Source organism: Yarrowia lipolytica, chromosome 1D (genome assembly GCF_001761485.1).
Source record: "Yarrowia lipolytica chromosome 1D, complete sequence".
In the NCBI taxonomy this organism is placed as follows: domain Eukaryota; kingdom Fungi; phylum Ascomycota; class Dipodascomycetes; order Dipodascales; genus Yarrowia; species Yarrowia lipolytica.
Genome location: NC_090773.1, coordinates 2,316,742 through 2,339,821, shown reverse-complemented (window position 1 = coordinate 2,339,821; position 23,080 = coordinate 2,316,742). Strand labels below are relative to the sequence as shown.

The 23,080-nt window shown below is 51.1% G+C and overlaps 9 protein-coding genes across 9 annotated transcripts; 2 read left to right on the top strand and 7 right to left on the bottom strand.

Annotated features, from left to right (window-relative positions):
* Nucleotides 1-766: 766 nt before the first annotated feature.
* Nucleotides 767-2,152, bottom strand: YALI1_D23377g (uncharacterized protein; the record flags this gene model as incomplete). Its single annotated transcript, XM_502996.3, has 1 exon — nt 767-2,152. The coding sequence occupies one exon, from the start codon at nt 2,150-2,152 to the stop codon at nt 767-769; it is 1,386 nt and encodes a 461-aa protein (XP_502996.3).
* A 1,375-nt stretch (nt 2,153-3,527) lies between these two features.
* On the bottom strand, nt 3,528-3,894 carry YALI1_D23359g (uncharacterized protein; the record flags this gene model as incomplete). The annotated part of the gene is made up of 2 exons (XM_068282767.1): nt 3,528-3,844; nt 3,888-3,894. The coding sequence occupies 2 exons, from the start codon at nt 3,892-3,894 to the stop codon at nt 3,528-3,530; spliced, it is 324 nt and encodes a 107-aa protein (XP_068138868.1).
* Nucleotides 3,895-4,593: 699 nt separating this feature from the next.
* YALI1_D23337g (uncharacterized protein) lies at nt 4,594-6,093 on the bottom strand (the record flags this gene model as incomplete). The annotated part of the gene is made up of 1 exon (XM_502995.3): nt 4,594-6,093. The coding sequence occupies one exon, from the start codon at nt 6,091-6,093 to the stop codon at nt 4,594-4,596; it is 1,500 nt and encodes a 499-aa protein (XP_502995.3).
* Nucleotides 6,094-9,972: 3,879 nt separating this feature from the next.
* Nucleotides 9,973-12,393, bottom strand: YALI1_D23274g (uncharacterized protein; the record flags this gene model as incomplete). The annotated part of the gene is made up of 1 exon (XM_502994.3): nt 9,973-12,393. One exon carries the CDS (start codon nt 12,391-12,393, stop codon nt 9,973-9,975), a length of 2,421 nt encoding a protein of 806 aa, XP_502994.3.
* A 911-nt stretch (nt 12,394-13,304) lies between these two features.
* YALI1_D23265g (uncharacterized protein) lies at nt 13,305-14,222 on the top strand (the record flags this gene model as incomplete). Its single annotated transcript, XM_502993.3, has 1 exon — nt 13,305-14,222. One exon carries the CDS (start codon nt 13,305-13,307, stop codon nt 14,220-14,222), a length of 918 nt encoding a protein of 305 aa, XP_502993.1.
* Nucleotides 14,223-14,290: 68 nt separating this feature from the next.
* Nucleotides 14,291-16,078, bottom strand: YALI1_D23237g (uncharacterized protein; the record flags this gene model as incomplete). Its single annotated transcript, XM_502992.3, has 1 exon — nt 14,291-16,078. The coding sequence occupies one exon, from the start codon at nt 16,076-16,078 to the stop codon at nt 14,291-14,293; it is 1,788 nt and encodes a 595-aa protein (XP_502992.3).
* Nucleotides 16,079-16,154: 76 nt separating this feature from the next.
* YALI1_D23235g (uncharacterized protein) lies at nt 16,155-16,398 on the top strand (the record flags this gene model as incomplete). Its single annotated transcript, XM_068282766.1, has 2 exons — nt 16,155-16,248; nt 16,292-16,398. 2 exons carry the CDS (start codon nt 16,155-16,157, stop codon nt 16,396-16,398), a joined length of 201 nt encoding a protein of 66 aa, XP_068138867.1.
* A 232-nt stretch (nt 16,399-16,630) lies between these two features.
* Nucleotides 16,631-17,443, bottom strand: YALI1_D23224g (uncharacterized protein; the record flags this gene model as incomplete). The annotated part of the gene is made up of 1 exon (XM_502991.1): nt 16,631-17,443. One exon carries the CDS (start codon nt 17,441-17,443, stop codon nt 16,631-16,633), a length of 813 nt encoding a protein of 270 aa, XP_502991.1.
* Nucleotides 17,444-21,445: 4,002 nt separating this feature from the next.
* YALI1_D23169g (uncharacterized protein) lies at nt 21,446-22,921 on the bottom strand (the record flags this gene model as incomplete). Its single annotated transcript, XM_502989.2, has 1 exon — nt 21,446-22,921. The coding sequence occupies one exon, from the start codon at nt 22,919-22,921 to the stop codon at nt 21,446-21,448; it is 1,476 nt and encodes a 491-aa protein (XP_502989.2).
* Between the last annotated feature and the right edge of the window lie 159 nt (nt 22,922-23,080).

Here is a 23,080-nt window from a genome sequence, read left to right as displayed (position 1 = left end):
TATCTCTATGACCCAATTATATATGTCGCCCCTAACAGTAAGTCCTCCAGCTAATCAACTAAACTCTTAACAAAACATAATCTTCTTCCAACCTAAAATTGTCAAAATCTCTACGTTTTTGTTACCTGAACGAATCATTTAAATTGATATAATAGATATTGAAGAAGTTATCTATCTATTTATATATGTTTCAAACTACTGCCACGACCGGAACATTGTTTTTGAACCCCCAGCTGACTTTTCCTCTTAACAAATTCTAAGTAAATTTGAATTTTGGCCTTTGGGAGACCATACCGAAGCTGATACCTTGGAAGACCAATATGTTGAAGTCGGGTCTGGTGTCTAGACAGACATGCACGACGCCGAACATGTCCAAGATGGAAGATCTATAAGGGAGGAGGAAGAATGACGAGAGTTGCAGAGACTTACATCAAGACGGAAAGAAAATTGCGTCATCATATTTTTTCTCGTGGCGAATCAATGAAATTGTCCCCCATAAAGAAGAGACATCAAAAAAACCATTTAGCTTTTGGTGATGACAAAATCGAGTATCAGAGAGAAACAAACCTGGTCGACCGACAGTTGTTGAAAAACTGGTCTAATCACTCAATCGTACTGAATGTTCCAGGTCTCCGGGAATGGCTGTAGGGCAACAACACGTGCTATCGATAGCGGAGTACAACGGCGAGGAATCGTAGACAGTCTGTACTTTACTAGTGAATGGTCAACGTCTGACCAAAGTCTCGGCACTTGCAGAACAAACGCGTCACTTGAGAAGAGTCTCGGCGGGAATGGCCGAATCGTCGTCCTTGAGCACCGGCGTCTCAAACGGCACCGGCGGATTGGCAATTTTCTTCTTCAGACCAAAACAGCCGCCGTCGGAAAAAGGTCCTTCTACTAAACATCCATACTGCGTTTCGAGAACCAGGATGGGAGGATCGGGGGTGATGGGCCGCACCGGCGGTTTGTGTTGGGAGACTTGATGCGGTTGGAACTCCATGGGGTGGGGAGGGCCGTAGTGGTAATACGAGTGGGGAGGAAAGGGCGGTTGTAGGGGGAGATGCTGTTGAGAGAGATGCAATTGAGGAATATGCTGTGGAGGGAGATGATGTGGGGCAAGGGGCTGTAGTGGAAAATGCTGTAGTGGGTGGGTGAGAGGAGGGAGAAGTCCAGGAGGAAGACCAGGAGGAAGAGGATGAGCAGGGGAAGCACCGATCGGGATCCCATGAACAGGAACTCCATTCTGAACCCCGTGGACAGGAACCCCGTCCAGAACTCCACTCTTAATCCCACTCTGGACCCCACGTTGATACTCATAAGGAAGCAGCAGACGCGACTCACCCGGAGCCTGGGGAAACTGGGGACCTTCAAACATCGTGCGTGGAATTGCCTCGCTGGCGGCGGCGGTGGGCAGATTTGTCGTGTTGGAGACGGTCTCCTGTGCGCTTCGGGGAACCTCTCGAACCGCCTGAGACACCTGTTCCAGCAGTTCCGATCCCTGAAGTTGTTGTCGGAAACGCGCCAGAGGATACCCGGTCACGCAGTTTCCAATTTCGCCTCCGGGGCGCTCAAACCCATGGTCGGAATACTTGGCACCCCAGGGATGGTTGTCGTCCCCCGGGTTGTTGGGCTTGACTACGACTCCTCGGAACGGTTCGAATCCCGGGTCGCCGATAAATAGAGCCTCCTGGGGAATGACTCCCTCGCCGCCCTCAGTGATGGACACTCCGGAGCCGAGCAGTTGAAGCCGCGGTTTTTGTTCGACTGTTGTTGGAGCTTGAGGAGCGTGGTGAGCTGGACGACCGTTGCCGGAGATATGAGCATCGCCGACAAGGTGAGCTGGAGCATGACCTACCGCCTCATATCCTGGCAACGACGCTGACTGTTGAAACTCGCGTGACTGCTGAAACTTGTCTGATTGCTGGAACTGACCTGGCCACGACTCACTGAGAGGACCCTGGAAATTCGCCGAAGCAGGAGAACTCCCAAACGATGTCTGTTCCAGCGAGTGATGGTCGCCGATGGGCCGCGGGTAGGGCGAGAGAGAGGTGAAACGGGATGACGGAGACGCAGTGGGAGCCGTGGAGGGCGGAGCAGGCTGGCTCCGCGGTGGGAAAATCCCATGCTCGTTGCCAGAGTCATTGGGCGACATGAGATGCTGTAGATGCGTGAACCCGCTAGTGCAACAAGTTCTCGGCCGGTACCAGTACTGGCTAGCACGGTCTGCGTTAAGGCAGGCGATGGCGATTGAAGCTAGACCACAGCAGCAGCGACTGTGGTAGCAGCGGCGGGAGGTGTTGTGTTGGAGACCAAGTTGACTCTGGCTCCAAGTCAGTAGTCATAGTCAGCTCCGCACTTGATGAGACACTCTGGCTGCTTTTGGAAGTTCAACTGTCACCGTTAGTCTGTGTGTGATTGTGCGAGTGTGTGATTACACCACTAGACGTATGACTCCACGATTAGACCACGACTAGACCACACCATCTCTAGACCACACCATGTCTAGACCACACCACACTCCGATAGGCTGGCGTGGCGATTCAGCTGGGTTGGCTTCTCCCGGTCTCGGCTCTCGCCTCTCTCACCTCACAACCCCTTCTCTGACTCGGTTAGCCCCAAATGTCAACCACAAAAGGCACAAAGTCGTTTTAGCACGCAGGAATGGTGCTGAGAAGGGAGACGGTCGTGGGCTCCTTGTCGGTGACCTTGTTGGAGACGGTTTTTGCTCCTTGTCGGAGATTCGGCGGCGATATCTCACCAATGATGAGGGTTCAGGGGAGGAGACTGAGCATGTGGGTTGAACAGTAACACCAGGTTGGTTTTCTGTTCCCTCTTTGTTCCCTCTCTGTTCCCTCTCTGTTCTATCTGTTGCCCTTAGCGTAGCCCTCACTGCTCACTAGTCTGGATCGATCATTGCCGTAGTCCAAGTGCCTCGGACGCCCATTATCGTACGACTAACGTGGACTGCGTTAGCTCCGTGAATCGGGCGCAGGAGGATTGATATCTGGTATTGGAGGTATGAAGTATTTGGGATATAAAATAAAATATATATAACATATAACATATAACATATAACATAACATATAACATATAAACATACAACATACAAGTAGCATATAACGTATAAAATATAAAATATAAATATAAAACAATAGGTTAAATTGATTAAGAAAAAATATATATAGTGTCGTTACAGCTCTCTGTAGCAAACAGCAGGAGCTCTGCAACCTGTCAATCTGAACACAGAAAGCGCCAAGGTGAGTTGTCCTAAAAAGGGCCCCTGACTTGGTACGTACTACAGGACATTAGCCATTGCTGGATCACCATTAATTCAGCAGCTCAGCTCCTACTTGTAGTTGACCCATTACAGCTCCGGAATGGGTTTCCATCGACTCACTCTGTCCTGGTCATCTCGACAGCTACCACCGAAAGACCACTGCGTATCCAAGGCGACTCGTACTGCCATCACCAAGTGAGGGAACTTGAACTCCCGTGACAACCACCGAGGTTACCACCCTCATTTCTTCCTACTCGACCAACATGTCTCCTCGTGGAGCATGGTCCTGACTCTCACCAGAACCAAGGGCAACGTCACACAGCCGGTGGCAGGAGATGACAATAGTAACACGCTGTCCAAGTGGAAATAGCATCCCAGAAGACACTCGGAAACGGTGAACCAAGACCGCAAACCACTCTTGCCGATGATTCAAGAAGATCCGCTTTTGACCACTTGTTTGTCCCGACTCATGCTGTTGCTCAAGACGGAATATGAAAACACCGAACTCAACACCGAGTGACGATGGATGGAAATTACACGACCATACTCCACAGACCAGGGTACATACTTGTACTATTTATGAGCAAATCTGAAGTCTGGAATATAAAACTGTCCATGTCATTAAGACATTCGACATCTGTAAGCTACGTTCATCTTTCCACTCAATAAACACTGCTGAAAACAGCTATAAATAATTATAAATACATAAATAATCGAGCCGGGAGCTCATGCAAATTATTCCAACACAACATCACTGTCGTCCTCGTCGGCACCCTCAAACACGCTGGTCAAGTCGAAATCAGGCTTTCCAGGACCAAGCTTCTTGTTGCCAAACTTCCACATTTCCGTCTCGTCCTCACTGCGCACCAGCCACAGTTGGTGACACACAACATTGTCCAGGTCCACAATCAGAGTCTCGCCAGGAAGATCGTCTCGCAGCATCGCAGACTTGAGTTTCTCCTCAAATCCTCGGCAGTAGGGAACCGCCTGAACACTGAAATCCGGATGCAAATCGGGCAGGTAGCCGGCCACCGGAGGAAGCACTTTGAACGAAGTCTTGTCAATGGACACCATGTCGGGATCCAAACTAGACTCGCTGTCGTCCTTCTCACATTCCATCGAAGTCTCGTGCTGGTCCTTATCCCAGAAGAGCGCCTCGACGTTGGAAAAGTTCACGTCGATAACGGAATCGTCTGTCTGACTGGTCTCAACCGAAAACTTGACCTCACTATGCTCATGACAAATCACAGCTGTGGGAGTGCGCTCCTCCAGCTCGCTGTCGAGGTCTAGATGCTCGGAAAAGTCATCCAGAGACGTCACCGACGACCGCGCAAACGACGACGAAAATTTTGACGTCGGCGACTCCTGCGAGTGCGACAGAGAACTGCAGGTAGGCAGAGCATTGTTTGCTGGTGGGATATGCTGCTAGCGCCGCCACTGCCGGCAGTTGGACTCCACAGCGAAAAGAGCGAGGTCATGGAGCCCTGGGACGTCAGCGACCGCTTGAGACCATCGAAGAATGGCACCTGGCTCTGGCTCTTGGACCGCGACAGAGAATGCGAAAGAGATGACGACAGGGAAGACGAGGAGAACGAGGGCCGCACAACGTGAGGCATCACACACTGCTGGTTCGAGGACACAGCCCGTGCTCTCTGGGGAATCTCCCAGCCTGTCAGACCCTCGGTGACGGAGTTGATGGAAGGAGGACGAACAGGCTGGACCTCCTCCACGGGAGGGGCTACAGTCGTCAGAGTAATGTCCTCTTGTGTAGACGCCAGAGACGGGTCTGTCTCTAGCACCTGATGGAAATGGCACTGGCCACACTTCTCCATAGAAGAACCAATGCCGGGCATGGTGCTGGCGAGAAGGTAGACAATGCGTCGGGCGGCAATTTTGTCTGAGGAGACTACCACGGCCCGGTTAGTCAGCGTGCTCTCGTCGTTGGAGTGACGCAGACGGCTGTACTCGGCGAGAATCTGGTTGACAAAGCCGGGGTCGTACTGCTGCCGGGCCCATTTGAGCTCCTCGGCCACGTCCTTCTTTTGGCCACAGACTACGCGAGGGATACGGAGTCGGGACACAAACGAAATGCGGAAGCAGTTGACAGCGGACTTGATGATTTCGTCGGAGGAAAAGTAGGCTCTGGCAGCGTGGGCCAGACTCGAACTATGTTCGTTAGTAGGGCGTTTCTCGCGCATGAAGGTTGGCAGAAAGTCGCTCAGTTTATTGGACAGCAACAGTCTGAGCTCGGCAATGTCGCGCGAGAGATGCTGCCAGTGCGCTGGCAGCAGGTTGCGCCGTTTGTTGGGGACCGAAATGAACACCACCAGTGCGCAAGGGTACGACACGTTGGGAGTGATGGCCACCTTGAACAGCTTGGTGACGGCCACGGTGGTTCGGTCCAGATGCTGGGGCTGCGGAATGGGATGATGCTTGGTGACGATGCCCGCAAACCGCATGGGCGTGGATCCAAACGCCAGGTCCTTGAGCAGGTTCAAGGTGACGATGGAGTCCTGGAAATGGCCATCGTTAGGGATGGCTCGTAGGTTGAACGACGGCGACTTGTCGTGGGGCTGGTTGTGCGAGTCGTAGAGCACAAAGTCCGTCAGCGGCGAGTCGCATAGCAGCAGCACTCGCGCGTCTCGGTTGGGGTCAATCTCCGGATAAGAGATTGCCGACGGCCCGTACAGCAGTTGCCGCGTGTATGACTCGTCCAGAAACGACACTGGCGGGTCGTCGTGGGGCGAGTTGTGAGTGTGGTCCATCCAGTCCTCGATGGGACGAGATTTGAACAGGCGTCCGAGCATTCTAGGCATTAGTCATGGGTGTTGTGGGGGGGGCAATTAGTGGTAGAGGTTGTGTGTGTGTGTATGCTGAAGATGGGTCCTGGTGCTGTCTGTGGCTGTGTCGCTACGCTGTCTGTGCCTCTCTGTCGCTATGCTTCTATGCTAATTCCCTGCTCCTGTTGTCCCTGGTTGTGTTCTGGCTTCTCCTCCTGTGTTGGTGTTCAAAGACCTTCTTCCGTTGGTGAGCTTGGTGAACCTGCATCGCCGCCATGTACTGCCGCTAGAGGAAGTCTGGGGTTGGGACGAATAATGGCCCACATGACATGTATGTGGCACAAATGTAACAATATGTAAAAAGTGCATGAGTGGAGTGCATGGTGGGGGTCGGGACGTGTGAACTGTGGGGCGGGCACGCGAGCGACCATGGCCGCGCTCCCACACCAACACCCGTCCTGTCCTCGACATCACCTCTTCATTGCTACAATACATAGTGTCACATTCACCGTGCTGCGGTGTCTCATGTCCATCGTCTCAGATGGAGAGACAAATAGGCTCGCCCACAAAGTTCCCGCCGCCTCCCATTGGCTACCACGCTTATCTTCCCAAATAGGAAATGCAAAACGAAAATAAGCTTTAGGTGGGATGGTGGGATGGGTGACAAACCAAGGGTCGTGGATAGTAAGGCGGAACGCGGCACCAGACAGAACAGACGGATCCACTAGTCCGGGCTCGAGATGCTGGGTCCCTGTCACTGTAGCGGCGCAAGGCCACCGTCACATCCACCATACACCATTGCCGCGTGTCATGTCTCACTCGCGTAACAACCCAAATAGGCAGCCAAACAGGTAGAGTGATATTATGGCGGCAAAGATGCGCGTGTTGCCACGGTGTAGGACAGAGACGAGGAGTTGCGCGCATCATGACGTCGGCGCACAGGTTCCCGCGGTATCTCCCCCCACTTTTGGCTGCTGTGTTGGATCACGGATAATGCACAGTTGGAGCTGGGGTTGGTCGATCCACTGGAAGATAGGGAGTGGTGAAGGAGATAGGGATCAGAAATTGCCGAATGAAGACATGGTGAAGCTGGTGGAGAAGACAACAGGATAAGAGCAGAAGTCGAAAGTCGAAACACAACGATAATAATGGCAGGCCACAGTGGCGGGCCACAGTAGCAGGCATCATAGCCAGCAGTAACAGCAGGAACAGGCCAGGGACAACAAACCAGAAGTAACAGACACAAGCCAGCAATAATGGCACAACAAACCGGCCAAATCGCACAACCAAACACATCCAAAGCACCCAAAGCACAAAGCACATCCAAACGGGATGCACACCACACACAGGCTAGCGTGGACACAGAAACCGGTGTGGTAAACACAAAAGACCCGTTACACGAATGGACGTTACTCAAATGGAGACATTTCGTACCGACCACGACTCCATCTGCCGTCTCGGCCACCCACTTGTCACACAGGACGTGACCAAACCATTGTAACGTGATCCACCACCCTCCCTCTCATCTCTCCTCCCTCCTCTCCTCTCATACTCACCTACTCGTAGGTATCGACAGTGTATTAGATGCGTGTAGCCGGAGCTGGGTGCGAGCCTTTGGTGTGGTTGAGTCTCGTACTGGTAATTACTTCAGTTGTGTCGGGCGTGGAAGTGAGGGTGGTCGGGGTATATAAACCAAGGATAATCCAGGTGCATAATCACTATCAAACACGCTAGTGGGTGGGAGTTTAATGGACTTTTGCTTTTTACATCAGACATCCATGCACCGAACTCAGAGAATGGCAGCAAAGATCGCCGGAGGGCGAATACAGCGACGAAAAGAACAGGTTGAGGCCAACTCGTGACCTTCCCGAGTACCGTCTGAACCCGCTCTGGGCCCTGTCGCGGCCCCCACAGGGTCTCTGTGTGACACATGTTGCGCTCAACCCAACCTTTGGCCTCTCGAAACTAAAAAATGGCTCCTGTGCGTCTGGAACCTTTTTGTCAAATCCTAAATCCGGTCAGCAGGTGGTGGGACAGTGGGACAGTGGGACAGGTGGGACAGTTCGGCTCGAGGAGTTGGGGAGCTGAAACGCCACCTGGTTAACCCGGTCGTTATACCGCGCCACTGTGGCGGTGGAGAGTTGGTCTCACCGGAAAATGCTCCCGATTTAGGTGGTAGCAGAGCCAGTGAATATGAGAACGGTATGAGTACAAGTGAGTGGAGAAGAGCACTGTACTTGCACTTTCTGAACAGGTGTCCGACGAGAACTAGGAGAAGACGACTAGGAGACGGACTAGGAGAAAGACGACTAGGGAGAAGACGACTAGGAGAAAGAAGACATAGGAGAAGACGACTAGAGAAAAGGACGACTAGGGAGAAGACGACTAGGAGAAGACGATAGGAGAAGACGCTGGAGAAGACGACTAGGAGAAGACGACTGAGGAAATGAGGAACATCGCCAATGACACCGCTTATGGCGATACGGGGGCCCTTGCACTGCATAGCTCAGCTTCCCTACAGCTCTAGAGTTGCCCGAGCCTGCTTGGCATCCTTAGCTACATGGTGGTACTGCTACATGGCAAATCAAGATACTGTCACCAGCCAATGGAACATGGCCAAATGTAACTACGGCTCTTGTACGGAACGTGGCGGTCACAGTTCGAGTGTGATGCGTTTCCGGCGCCTGGAATGCCCTCGAGCTCGCCAACCCATTCTCTACAGGTAACTTTGATCGACAACGTTGGATTATGTGAGACGAACAGCATAGGCTCCAAGGTTGCGTTTCGGAAAAACGTCCGAAACGGTTTCCAGTTTGGAGGATGGGGAGGGTTGGTGGTATTCTATTGACTATAGTATACCAGCACAGTACTTGTTTAGTACAGCACTTGTCGCTGACTATAATGAGACTACACCCAACACGTATTTTTCACTCAACGGGGATGACTCAACCATTTCCACAATGCCCCATTCAGAACGCCGTACCGCCGGTGAGCCACTCTTGCGACAGAGCTCTATGCGTCCAGAAAACGTTGACGGCCTCTGGTTTTCTTTTTTCTCGCTGGTTTCTTTTTGTGGCGCCTTCTTTGGGCGCTCCAGCACCATTAGACCGACAGGTAAAAGACAAACCTAGTCTTCCTCGGAGAATATGTGAGGGAGATGGTCTTGGTCCCGCACTCGGAGAGGCTTCAGACGTACCAGAACTACGGGAGAGGATTTAATCGAATCTCCTCAGCAAGAAGATTCGATTTCCTTCTTTTTCTGACCCTTTAGAACCCCCAAACCCCCAGATGTCGCCGTCCCAAATCCCCGAAATTCGCTCAAAGTTTTTCATATAACTCAAGGTTGACAGAGAGCCACCGGCAATGTGTGCTTTTTATATCCCATACATGCCGGAAATGAAGCGATGCATGAGATAGCGACTGGAAACGCCGCCCGGTGCGTCGATAGCTCCGCTAAACGTCGGAGACGGCTCTTGTGCCGAAAAGACACACATTTACACTCTCTTTTGGATCACGGCCAAAACTGACTCCAAAAGAGACGGCTTCTTTTACACCCTGAAGGGCTAAAGAGCGCGTGTTAAACACTCACAGCAGCAACCTTCACCGGCCGCGGTTCGTGTGTCTTACAAAGTCTTCGCTGTCTTACGGGATGGCGTGGTAGATTGCTTTAAGGAGAAATGTGGCGATGCTGACTGAGGACTATTGTCTTAGTTGCAATTGATGCCACATTAAACTACTGTTATCCATCAATATGGTACTTACTCTACAATACATTGACAATTATATGCCTACCCCTCGCTCCCTCATACAACCATATAACAATCCAGACATTGTTTGCTGAAGCACAAGACTCGAGTTCTTCAGTCCCCCTCCTTTTGCTCTTTGTGGGTCCTTGTGCTCACCAGCATCCACCCGCTAAAGAAGTCCGTCCGGAATTCTCACGTCCCTAAACAAATCCACCAGCCGCTGAGGATCAAACGTAGCCTCTCCATAGTCAGAAGAGTTGGGAAGCTGCCTTAGCAAAGCATCAATCTTCTGAGGCAGGTTGAAAGGTTCCATCTTGTCGCCCTGGTCGTTTCCGTGAGAGGTTCGGCGAGCTCTCTTGCTGGGCCGCTCCGAGTCAGAATCTTCGTCGGTTCGCGACTTGGGCTTTTGCAGCATGTCGCATTGTCGAATGACATCAAAGTCCGAGGTAGCGAACCGGTCGGCAATGATGGTGATGGGCGACGTGTCGGGGTTGAGCTGCCGCAGACGGTCCTGCAGCTTGACCACACTGGTGATCTCGCCAAAGTCAGACTCAAACTTGATCATCGACTTGATGAGCGAAGCAGCGTCCGACGGACCTAGAAGAGGAATGGTTTTCTCAAACAGAGCCCGTGCGTTGGTGTCGTCGTGCAGAGAAATGAGAAAGTCGAGATAATGCTGAACGTAGGCTGCATTGGAACCGCAGTACTTGAGACCAAGCTCAAACACGTTGGTGGCAACCGTGGGGTTCTTGTTGTGGTGAAACTCCATCAGCGCAGACGCGACGTAAATGTGGTAGGTGGCAAACCCAGTGTTTCTGGCCTTTTTGAACACCATTCGGCCTGGCTTGATACCCTCAAACCGTTTCACGGCCTTCATGCACACCGAGTACGCAATGGAGATCTGGGTGTTGAGCTTGATGATCTCAGCAGTAGGCTCGGCCTCCGGATCGCCCTGAGCTTCAATTAGAGCCTGTCTCTCCTTGCCCAGAGACTCAATATGCTCATCGTAAATGGTTCGCATCTTTTCAGCATCGGCTTCCCGCTCGTAGTACTCGGCGAGCCGGAAAGCCAGCAGCGATGAGTTGGGGTTGAGAGAGAGGCCATCCTTGAGAAACTGCAGAGCCTCGGTCTTGAGCAGAGGGTCGTCAAAACAGTACTCAGCAGCCAGAAACCAAATCTCGGGCACAAACTGCAAGCTCATAACGGCCTGTTTGAGGCAGTACAGCAGCCGCTTGTTGGTTTCGGCCTTGTTGTCGGTACCCAGAGGGTTGCTCTTCTCCCAGTCGATCCATTTCTTCCAAGCTCGCACCTGGAACTCGTCTCTGGGCCCGGACTTGGGCACACTGCTTCGGTCCAGACCCCGCATCAGGTTCTCCAGCACCGTCTGGCACTGTCGGGCGTTTTGGCAGCTGCCAGACTTTTCATTGATGAACTTTCGAGCTGTGGCCTTGTTGAGCGAGTACTCAAAGTTGGTGTAGGCGGTCCACAGAATCGACAGGTTGTTGAGCGGGATGCCAATCGCCTTTCGGTATATTTTGCGCGTGAGGTCATTCTTCTGCTGCTCCTCCCAGGTAGTTGTAGCCGGCTTGGATTTGATGAAGTCCAGGTACTCAAACCACACATTGCCACTCTCTCGATCAATGCCGACATGGTCAAGGTAAAACTCAAAGGCCTTGATGATGTTTGTTCGGGCTTCAGTGATTTTGTCCGACTCGGAAGACAGCACGTTGACTCGCCGCACATAAGTCAGGTAGATGTTCCACAGCTTGAGGTTGGGCAGGCGGGTCAGACACCGCCCAAACAGCTGCTCCAGGCGCTTGAACTCGCCATTGTCCATTTCCAGCGTGATGTACTCGATCCAAATCTCGGCCGACAGCGGGTACAGAGCCAGAAACCGCTCGTAAATGTCCCGCGACTCGTCCAGCTTCTCCTTGCGCACAATCGTCGAAATCAGATCCAGCCACGCAGGCATGTCTCGGGGGTTGGCGGCGATGCGGTCCTCAAGAATGCCGATTGTGTCTGTGGCCAGTCGTTTTCGCTTGTTGTTATCTGGGCCGCTGTTGTTGTTGTTGCTGGTGGAGCTGGCTCCTCCTCCCACTTGGTTGGGGTCGCTGGGAGGGGGGATGGTAGTGCTTGCAGCCAAAGAACTGATAGCTCCATCAGGGATTCCGGTTCCTCCAACCGACCCTCCTCCAGCCGAGTCCTCCTCCACAGGCTCACTCACCGCTGCAGGCACATAGTCGTCATCTTCCGCGACTTCTTCAGACGAGTTCTCAGGCTTGGGTTCTTCCCTTTTCTCATCATCCCTCTGCTCCCCATCCTTGGGCTCGTCTAACACTCCTCCATCGCTCTTTGTGTCTGGTCCATCCTCCACCTTGTCCTCCTTGTCAATCGATTCAGGTTCGTCGCCCTGGTGCACCAGGGTCCCCGACTCGACGTTTGCGTTTGTATCTTCACCACTTTCTTCATTATGTGCCGGGTCCTTGGCAGCAGCCTCGGCCTCGAGCGCCAGCGGCTCGCCAGTGTTCATATCCGTCTCCATGTCGCCCGGCTTGAACGCCACGGCCGTAGGATCGTAATCGTCAGACATGTTGAGGAGTGACAGGGTCTGAAAAGTGCTGCAAGTAGTGTATGCGGATTTAGGTTGGTGGTTGTGTGTGGCGGCGGTGAAAAATGGGAGGTGGCATTAACGAGCGTTTGCTGGTGGTATAAGGCTGATTAGGGGCCATGGATTCTGTTTTTGGGGCTATTAGAATACAACTGGCACTTTCAGCTAATCAATCGGATAACTATAGACCGAGTTGGATCGAGTCTCTGGAACGTTGCTATCCCTTGTAAACACCTAACAAACCCCCCAAAGTTAGTTGAAACTCCCAAGTAATAGCTGCGACTCCAGAACCCCTTCGATCGGGGACTTTCGGTGAGTGCTGGAAGGTGAAAAAGCATCCCCTCCATTTATGAGAGCTGCCTATGCGTATGAGAAAAAAATGGTTTTAATAAGTGTCATTTCAACCAGTTAAATCGCATATTTGAACAAGTACCATCTCCACTGCCCTCCATGGGGAGCCCGCCCCCCGCATCTCCCCAGTCACGGTCTCCATTGCACTAGAAGCGACCAACCAGTCTTCTAAAACACTACTTTATGCACAAACCCTTGCCACCACGTCCCACTTATCCGTTCTTCCGAAGATATTTATTAATTTCATTATTCTGCCCCACCCCGAATCGAACACACGCATCCACCCACCCACCTCCTACGATATATGAAAAGTAGTACATGCTGTAGTCTTGACGGAGTCGACAGACCAGCGATAGACACAGATACAACCAGCTGACCATCGTCGGAACAGCTCCCTCGTTATTGATTCACCTCTTCATCCAACACAAACGCGCCTACACACTCACAAACCGAGTGTACTGTACTCACAAACTGGGTGATATGCTCATAACCTCTTAGAAAGAACAGTCTACAACCGCATTCTCATTCTCTCCCCGAAAATCATGTTCCGTCTGCACGTCTGGGGCCCCGTGTCCACCTCCCTGACCTTTTCCGCCCCCTGTCTCGCCACCATCTGGTACATGCAGCTATGTGATATCGACTTCACGGTAGTGCAGTCGTCCAATGAAGGTCTGGCGGGCGAGCTGCCGTGTCTGGAGACGTCGGAGAAAAAGATCGGAGGCGCCGAGTCCATCATTCGATACCTCAAGTCGCTGGGACACAACCTCGACGCCGATCTGACCTCGGACGAACAAATCAAAAACACAGCTCTCCTGGCCTACATGAGCAGTCTGCAGACAATCACAGAGTACTGTCTGTTTGTGGACGAAGAGGCGTACCAGAAGGTGACCCGGCCCATGTTCAACGAGTTCATGCCTTTCCTAATGCAATACAATGTCAGTGTACGACTTCGAGAACAGGCCAAGGACCGATGCTGTGCCGCTGGAATCGACACGGCGACGCCCTCGTGGGCTGTTTCGGCAACCAAGATGGCGTCCGAGTCTCTCACCAACCCCAAGCCCAGCATGGGTAAGCTCTACGATCAGTCTGTTGAGCGTGAAAAGCAGAAAGACGCCTCCAAGGCCGTTTCCAAGACGGTTTTCCGACTGCTCAACTCGGCCACAGAAATTTACACCGACATGATGGATACTGCCACAGCAAATGTCGCCAAAGGAAGTCTGTTCAGCACGGTTTCCACGTCAGATGTGTTTCTGTGTGCTCATCTGCAGCTTCAAATGCTGCCTGCGCTGCCTGACTGTGCTGTGGCCGGGTTGCTGAAGAGCAAGTTTCCCGCTCTGTTGCAGTACGAGGACGTGTTCGTTGAGAAGATTGGCAACAAGGACCTCAAGGTGGAGGGACCGCTAGGAAAGGATGCTCCTTTATGGATTTACCATTTGAAGCAGATTTTGGGGTGGTATTAATCAGCATAGTGCATCTACGTGAAGTACGTACTTCTAGATCCACTCAGTACATAATGTATATAATGAAGTTACACGGACAACTTCTGACCCTCTCCGAGCCTCCAGTAGCAGCACAGAAATGCCACTGCAAATGCTCCTCCTCCAGCCGACAGACCTACAAAGGGCCAGATAAGATATGGATCTCTCAGAGCCGGGGTGATACCTGTGGCGATGGCGGTGCTGAAGGCCGACATGAACAGAAGCAGAGACATGACGATTGATCGCATATGAGTCGGAGCTAGAGAGTAGGCCAACTCGTATGAAGTGATGGTGGCAAAGATTCCTGACAGAGCAGTGCATACGTACGGAAACACCTGCCACCAGATTGTGATTGGGGCTACCCCCTTGTTGCATCCGGTAGCATGGTATCCACAGGGGGAGGTTTCGTAGATTCTCCACTGGAGGATGGCTCCGATCATTGGTGAGCAGGCGCCTAGTATGAACCCCAAGAAGATTCTCAGCGAGGCTCGGAAGTTGATCTTGTAGCGTCTCAGCAGTGGATACAGGCCGTAGTTGACCATGGGGATGGCTACGATGATGGTGATGGGGTTGAAGTTGTTGAGAAGGTCGTTTGGAACTCCGTTGGTGATCATGGAGCTTCCCTGGGAGTTGGAGAGGGCTCCTATGCCGGTATCATTGAGAAAGTAGATGGGAAAGAAGAGAAAGAAGCGGGAGGCTTTGAGGGTGGACCACACGTCGGCCACAAACTTGTCTGGGTACGTGGAGGGTTTCCGGAGTATCGTCTGGTACATGACTCCAAAGAAGCCCGCAATGATGGAGTCCTCTGTAGGTGGGATCTTGTAGACTCTGTTTTGAATGAGGAAGAGGAAGAAGGGCAGAAAAAAGTAGAGAATTGTGGGAACCAGAAAGGCGAGCCAGAACCCGATACGTTTCTCGGCGTAGGAAGTTCCTAGACCGAGAAACGCCCCCACGTTGATGGACCAGTAGTAGACCAGGGTCATTCTTTGCAGGGTGGATTCTTTGTCGATGACCACCTCCTCCCCACTTGGGAGACGCTTGACCCAGTTGTCGTCTTCTCGGTACTGTTCCAGAAGAAGTGGCAGCAAGTTTGGTTTGAAGAGCCCCGTGCCGAATGCAAAGATGATAAGCCCGACGATAAAGACCCCTAGAGATGCCTTTTGGTGCTCGAGAACCCCCGGGATGGCGGCAATCACAATCACAGTGTGTCCAATACCGCAGATAACTGTTCCGGCCCAGATTGTGCGGAATCGCCCGTACTTGGAGTCGGCCAAGTAGGCTCCCAGCAGAGGGGTCAGATAGGACAAAAAGTTGAGAACAAGAGTGAGAGCCGTGGCCACTTGAAGACCCTGATCCAGGGCCCCGGCCGTCAGCTGAGAACCTCTCGGAGTAGCTCCCCATCCGTTTCCGCCCTTGGGGAGAGGAAACTGTACAAAGTTGGAGATGACGTTGGTGAGTCCGTAATACGAACCTCGTTCGGCAAACTCCACCAGAGACAACATGTAGGTCATTCCCGTGATGGGAGCAGCGACTTTTCGAAGTGTATGGCAGTCTTCGTCTGTGGCAATCCGGAGTCCGGCCCGGTTGTATTCATCCGAGTAACCAGACCATGTCTCGCTGTATCCCCCAATGACAACTTCCGAGTACTCCACGAGCCCCTCGTCTTTGTCGATTGACGGGTCGATCCCGCTGGTCTTCTTTTCAACTGATCTTGTAGAGGGAGAAGGCTTCATTGCTGTTTGAAGCTCCTGGCTGTGTCGGGGTTCACCAAAAGCCATGGTGACAATGATAGAATGAAGATACACAGCGGACTCCGAAAACAGCCCTCTTATAAACATAACTGTACCCTCGAGTAAGGCGTTATCTGAAGCCACATTATCTCTAACTGGCCGGAGCGTTTAACCGAGATAGACAATGTTGACCGGAGATGGAATGTACTTTTACGTACTCCAGACGAGATTGTGGGGTGCATACCAGTGCATCTCCGGTATTGTCAGAGTCGATATAAGTGCTCTAAAAGCAGCAGTTTACATATTCTACTTCTGTTGTAGACATTCCTTGCTCTCTGGACGGATATGAACACTCCCCTGCTCCAGATCAACCCCCACCCCGACTAACAATGATAAACACTCCAAACCCACCGGTCGGAGTCCGCTGATAGACGCGGTTAGGTTTGAGCTAAAGGTGTTATCAGCCACTCAAGAAGAGATAGACACGTTACTAAACGTTCCTGGGTTCTAGCCGAGGCTCAAGGTATACGTTCCTGAGTTATTATCAGGGGCAGCCGCTATCTTGGGGGTCTCATAGTACATTTTTACGTCAACACAACAGTTGTCCGTGGTTAACGTCGTGATCCTGTGGAGCCTTCGCACTCAGCCTCCTGGGGCCCACTATGCCACAATGTCAATCACATCCTCATACACCTTGGCCACTTCACCCGTGGTCTCATCCCACTTGCTTGCAACCAACACTCGGCTGGTCTGGGCTATACTCTGCAGTCTCGTGGCCTCTGTCTGTGTTAATGCCACTCCCTCCAGCTTGCCCACCAACATGTCCTTGAACACCTTGTTCAGACCGTTCAACAAGTCAAACATGGACTGGGTGCCTTCGTAATGGGGCAGGTACGCGTTGTAGTCGTCTGCCAACCGCAGCAGGTAAAATGTCTGACCATACAGGGACGAGGTGTCAACGTTGCCAGGAATGCTGCTGTCCTTGAAATCAATGGTCTGTTGCTGGTTGATATCAAAAACAGGACATGCTTCTCCGGTGCCGGCCAGAGTGTTGTCGACGTTCTCAGACAAGGTCTTGTCCGAAAGAGCGTCGGGTTTGGGAGTCACGTCTCGTGAATTGTGTGCTCCTTCATCGTCGGTGGTCACGTCTCTCATAGGAGACCCCACAGGAGTACTGGACTCCGATCCACTTCCATCAACGCCGTCCTTGTACTTCTTGAGGGCCGCCAAACGGTCCAGATGATGCGATTCGGTGTTTGTTGCCGAGTAGTCCACTTGTTGGGCCTGTGTCTGCGTCACCGAGTAGGTGAGGATGTTGACCAGTTGGATCAGGTCGTGGTTCAGCTCATCCAGCGACTTGTAACCGCCTTCTTCGCCCGCCAGACGACGCACGTTTTTGCGTTGCGCCTTTTTGAGCTCGCCATCAATGTAGTTCCGGAACTTTTCCTGTTCTCTTTCCGTCACTATCCTCATTGGGTGTATCGAGTGTGTATGTGTCGTCGTGTCGTCGTGTCGCTGATATCGTCTGATCCAGTATGGCAATGGTCGCTCTTCGATCCTTCGTCTCTCTTCGATTCTCGGTCGATTCTGTCGTAGATCAACTGCCTGTCGCAATGATATAATAATGTAGTCACGTGCTATCAAGAGAACAACTTTCTCAATCTCTCTCGGTATATCGTCGAGGTGGAAGATGCTCCAAATGCACTGTCATGAGAAGGTTGCTGGGGAAGCAAGGAGGTGAGAGTGACAAAAAGTAAACGTCACACGAGCGGTTTCTGATAGTCACGTGACCACAAAAACAGGAGCGATTGATACACCAGCCCAGGACAACAAGGGGGTGTATATATTAGATCCTCTTGTCACCCGATATTTTCAGATATCTGCGTCCGCCTGAAGGCATGCAAGGGTGTCCATGGAGCTAAAAATAGTGCTAGTCGGGAAGGTGCAAGGTGGAGAGGTGGAGAGGTGGAGTTGTGGAGAGGTGGAGTTGTGGAGAGGTGGAGAGGTGGTGAAGGTGGTGACGAGGTGGTGAAGAATGCGTGGCTTCTAGTTTACAAACCTGATGTGTTTGCGTTGCATCAGTTTTAATAGGACTGATATTCCTTGCTAATTAAATTACTTGGGTCCATCAACTAAATATCCTTTCTCCCAACTAAGAATTCCTTCTCTCAACTAAACCCAACTATGATGGAAAAGAAGAAAAGTGGAAAAGTGGACTAATTATCTCTGAAATCCCCATCCCGGCTGTTATTTATTCTAGAGGTCAATTCCCTGATCAAACTACAATACATAAATACACCAGTGCTCACAAGTGTTCAAGCACAAGTACAAGTGAGTAATTAATACTGTACAATACTTTTTCTTTTTTCTTTTTTCTTTTTCTTTTTTCTTTTTTCGTTTTTCTTTTTTCTTTCTTTTTTCTTTCTTTTTTTTTCTTTCTTTCTTTCTTTTTTATTTCTTTTTTTATTTTTATTTTCTAGGAATATCCTCCCAAAACTTGTCTGTTCGAATCCAGTGAAACTCATATTTATTGTATTCTGAAAACACGTGTGATTCTCTCCAGCACGGCCCTACATCGACATATCCCTCGAAATCTCCGACTTGTCCTTTCTAGACTCTACAACATCTACAACCTCTTCACCCTACAACCTCCCACAACCACATGGACATGTTTTGATATGATTAACCATAGTCTAAAAACATGGCTCAGAAAACACAACAATAAATACATTGAAACCACCCACACAGTCAGCCAGTCTACCTGTCTACCAGTCTCCGTAGCCCTTCTCCTTCTTCTTGTCGCAGTTCTCGCCACCGCAGTTGCAACACTCGTCCTTGTCCTTGGCTAAGCTGGTACTTTTCAGCTCCTTGTCGTTTTTCTCACTAACCACCTTGTTTCCTCGAAACACCTTTCGGGGCTGCCGTTCAGGAGAAATAGATGGTGCTAGAGTCGTCTTGTTGTTAGCGCAAGAGAGAGAGAGAGAGAGAGAAGCTGTTTTCCCAAGTCACGTGACGTCCAACATTGTACTCACCATTTTTCGTCTTTCCGTCTTGTTGTGTTGTATCGTGTAGCCAACAGGTTGCTGTGTTGGGTCACACGTAAACAGCCTACACATGCACTCTGTGCAGTATCGTATGATCTGATTTGTCCTGCGGGAGTTATCAGATGAGGGTTAGGGCGGGAGTGGAGGGTTAGGGCGGACTTTTGGGGGAGGTTAGGGCGGACTTTTGGGGGAGGTTAGGGCGGACTTTATGGGGAGGTTAGGGCGGACTTTTTTGGGGGGTTAGGACGAGCTTTGTTGGAAGGTTCGTGAGTGGGGGTTGAGAAATGGCGGACGGCGGAAGCCCACGCTAGGAGAGCTGGTTTAGTCATGCGAAATGGATCCGTGTGATGTTGAATGTCAAATAACATCCGCCGGTTGCAGTAGTGAATATTCGGGTATTCGGCGTGTTGTGTCTTCTGTCGGTCGTTGTTGTTCTTACTGTAGACTGAGGCAGTGGGCTGCCAAAGGCGAAGGAAAGCGAGTGTGTTATGTGATTTAGAGGTTATGTATTTGGTATCATTTTGATCGGGCGGATGTCACAATGTTTCATTTCAGGTCGTTTTTGAAAAATATGAAAATTCGCCACTTCTGGGGTGAGACTTGAGGTCCAGACATGTCAGCGAGTTTTAAATGATTTCAGTAATGTTATTGGACTCTGTTGGGTGCCGTCTTTATCTTTTGGGAGCATTCCAAGTGGTATTACTGGGTTGAAGATGCTGTCCATACTCTCCTAAGATCAGAAGCATTTGGATAGCTCCAGATCAACTACATACAAGTCGGTGAATAAAATGAACTCTTACATAACAAAAGCCTAACGACTTCATTTCACTTGCTGGGACACGTTCCAATAACCCGACCCCTCTCCATCAGAGATCAGGAGTCTCCGCTGGAGGATTCGACTGACAACGCCTTCGTTGACCAAGTATCGGCTGAGTGAACTTGTCCTTCAGAATTGAAAGTAGTGGTTTGTCATCCGCATCAATGGTCTTTCAACACAAGTCGGTGAATCCCGATCTTTCCCTCTGGTCAGTCTGAAGGTATCACTAGAGACCGGGTTGAGGTATGTGTGTGTACAACGAATCTCTTTGGGGACTCTTGGATGTCAATTGACTAGATGTCGATTGACTCCCTTTCACCGTGGTTTCTATCCTTCCACCACGTAACTCCAGCTCTCGTGTAAAGGATATAAATACAATGAACTATATGTGCGGAACAACACGCGTCTGTATAGCTGGTTAGAGGAGAAATTTGAGTGAGTGGAGTTCATCTGGGGGTAAAATAGCAGGCTGGAAATCCGCCAGTTGGGTCAAAATCCCACATTTCCCGAGGATTCTCGAGATATTGACCGTTTTCGTGGAACAGTCTACTTTGTATGGTCTCAACGTCTCCAATCACGCCAAATCCTTTGCTGAAGACTTCAAAGACTCTTCCAGATTGTCGTTGGTCTTCCACTCCTCCAATCGCTGAAGATACACGTGATTGGCTTCAACCATGGCCTTGACTGCCAGAACGTACTTCTCCTTGGCCTCCAACATGGCTGTTTTGAGAGCAGTCTTTGCTCCAGCTCGTGTGATCTCGACATCAACCGCCGTCGCCTCGATCTTGATGGTCTTTGTGATTCTCTCCTCTTCTCTCGTGATGATTTTCGACACTATGTTAGTAGCCTGAGGGGAGGGTATGTCCCGAACCGGGAATTGTCGTTTGTACTCACTTTTTTTGGTGGGAATTGTGAATCTGGTGGTTGGTCTCGCCGTTTGCCTCTTCTCAAGGGTCTCCTGTTTCTTCCAACTGGTCTTTATCGCCAGTATATGTCGTCTGTATGTGCTCAAGTCTGTCCGGAGGAATTTTCTGCACCTCCAATGCTCCCTGAAGTAACCTTAAATTAATCTCATCTAAGATAGTCGGAATATCAACTAAACCTGACTCTCTTAACTATACCCTACTAAACGCGATAATGGGGGTCACAGCCGATAGACCCCATCTGATGATACACAAGAGTCATTGACATGAATCACTGACATGAATCACTGACATAAATCACATATACCAAAGCCTTCAGAAGACACACACACCACAGACGCATGCCTGAATGCTATCATTAATCTCAATGCATATGAAGAAAAGAGAAAGAAGATGTTTCCTGTACTACTCTTTCCACCGACATGCTAGAGAAATGGCGATCGCACCATCTTATAGCTCTTCCTTTCCTTGATATAACGGTATATTTTTCAAGTCCCTATATCACCTCCTTCTACTATCTAGAATACCAACAGACCCAAGCGAAACTCGTTGGTGCCTGTCTCCATTTAAAAGCTCAATTAATAAATATAAGAAATAACTACAGCAGTAGTTGAAATAAATATGCAGACTGGCTTGCAGAGACCATCCAGTGGTCATCCTCAGTCTATGGGTGGAGAGGTCCAGGTCAGACTTACCTGCATTGCTTCAACGCACTGGCAGCGCTCTTTGTCTGCTCACTCAATCTAGGAGTGCCTGCTCTTACCGAAGCCAAGTCGACTCTCTTGACCATAGTCACCACCCCTCCGCTTCTCCACCACACCGCCAGGGTGTTCTCATCCACCATGATCATCACCACAGGCACATACTCGGGATCCACGTAGTTGTGCTGGGCTACCTGAGCCCATCCAGAGTACGCCTTGCAGCCCTTGAACTGCTCCACCCCATTCTCCACCTCTGTAAAGTCGCTCACAAACGCAACTTCTCCACGAGGGATTCTCAAACCTCCCGTGATGTGGGTCGCGGTCAGCTGAGAGTTGGTCTGGTGAAGATTCAGGAACACAGGGCCGTCGTCACAGATACCCGGGGCCACAAACACACCTCCTAGGAACCCAAACCAGCTCTCCAGGCGGCCAAACGTCTCTGTCAAGCCGCCAGCTTCGTTGGAAGGCGTTCTAAATGGACACAGTCGTTTCCTGAGCCGAAAGAGGTTGTGGGAAGCATCCGCGAGACACAGAGGAGCGCCAGAAGACGGCGACACTGATGTGCGCTCAATCGAATGGCCCAGGGGAGGCCATAGCGAGTCGCGTGAACCGTAGTTGTTAGGGTCACGAGCCAAACTCATGTTTTCGCACCGCTGCACGGCGTATGAGATTTGTTCCGCTACTGCAGCGGGATGTAGTTCTCCCAGCTGGTCATAGTAAAGGTCTGGGGTGCAGAAGATGGACACTGGGGCCAGCTGAAGCAGAGGAGAGAAGGGCAACACCGTTGGTGAAGTGCCAGAGCTGGCTTCGACAGTACCAGCGACTGGAATCGCAGCTCCGGATCCCAGTTCGTGTCCCCGTCCGGGTCCCTCGTTGACAGGACCTCTATAGCCGCGATAGGTGCCAGCACTGGTTCCGCGATAACTTCCGTCGCTATTTGCACCATCCTGCCTCTGCTGGCACTCGGTCACCACCAGAAACTGCATACCGAAGCCCCCGCCCGTCACGTCGTAATATGTTCGCAAAAACGAGCCGAAAAGACCCCGGTCGCCCCACCAAACGCCATTCCCCATCCAAACGACATTCCGGTAGTGGCGGTGGAACCGCCGGTAGCTGTTGAAGGGCAGAAAGCTGGCAATGTGGAGCTTACGTAACCCTATCTTGTTGAGCACGTCCTGATCACGTGTCACGTCGTAGAAGAACTTGCAGCTCAGGTTGATTTTTGGCACGTCTTCGGGCTCCATCAGCTCGAAGATGTCGGTCCAGATTTCCGGAGGCAGCTTTTTCACACAGCAGCTGGTTCTGGTGCTTGTGGGGGTGGCCTTGTGTCTGATTGGTTCGTCCGACACTTCGGAGAAGGCTGTCGAATCGGACACGTCGGAGAAGTATGTGGACGACGACTCGCGTCGGTGTCGCGGTGTGTTTGGCGACTCCGGCAGACTGTACGAGAAGGACGTGGGGTTCATAGCAGTGTTGTAGAGGGAGAGTTGTCAAGTGGCGAGACTTCGATACAAGTACTGTTCTAAGTTAGTGTGGAGAGTAGTGGGAGTTTAGTTGGGACAAGGTTGTAGGAGTGGTGGATAGGGGTCGTTGGAATGGAGTATTCAGGAGGTAGAATGGTGGTA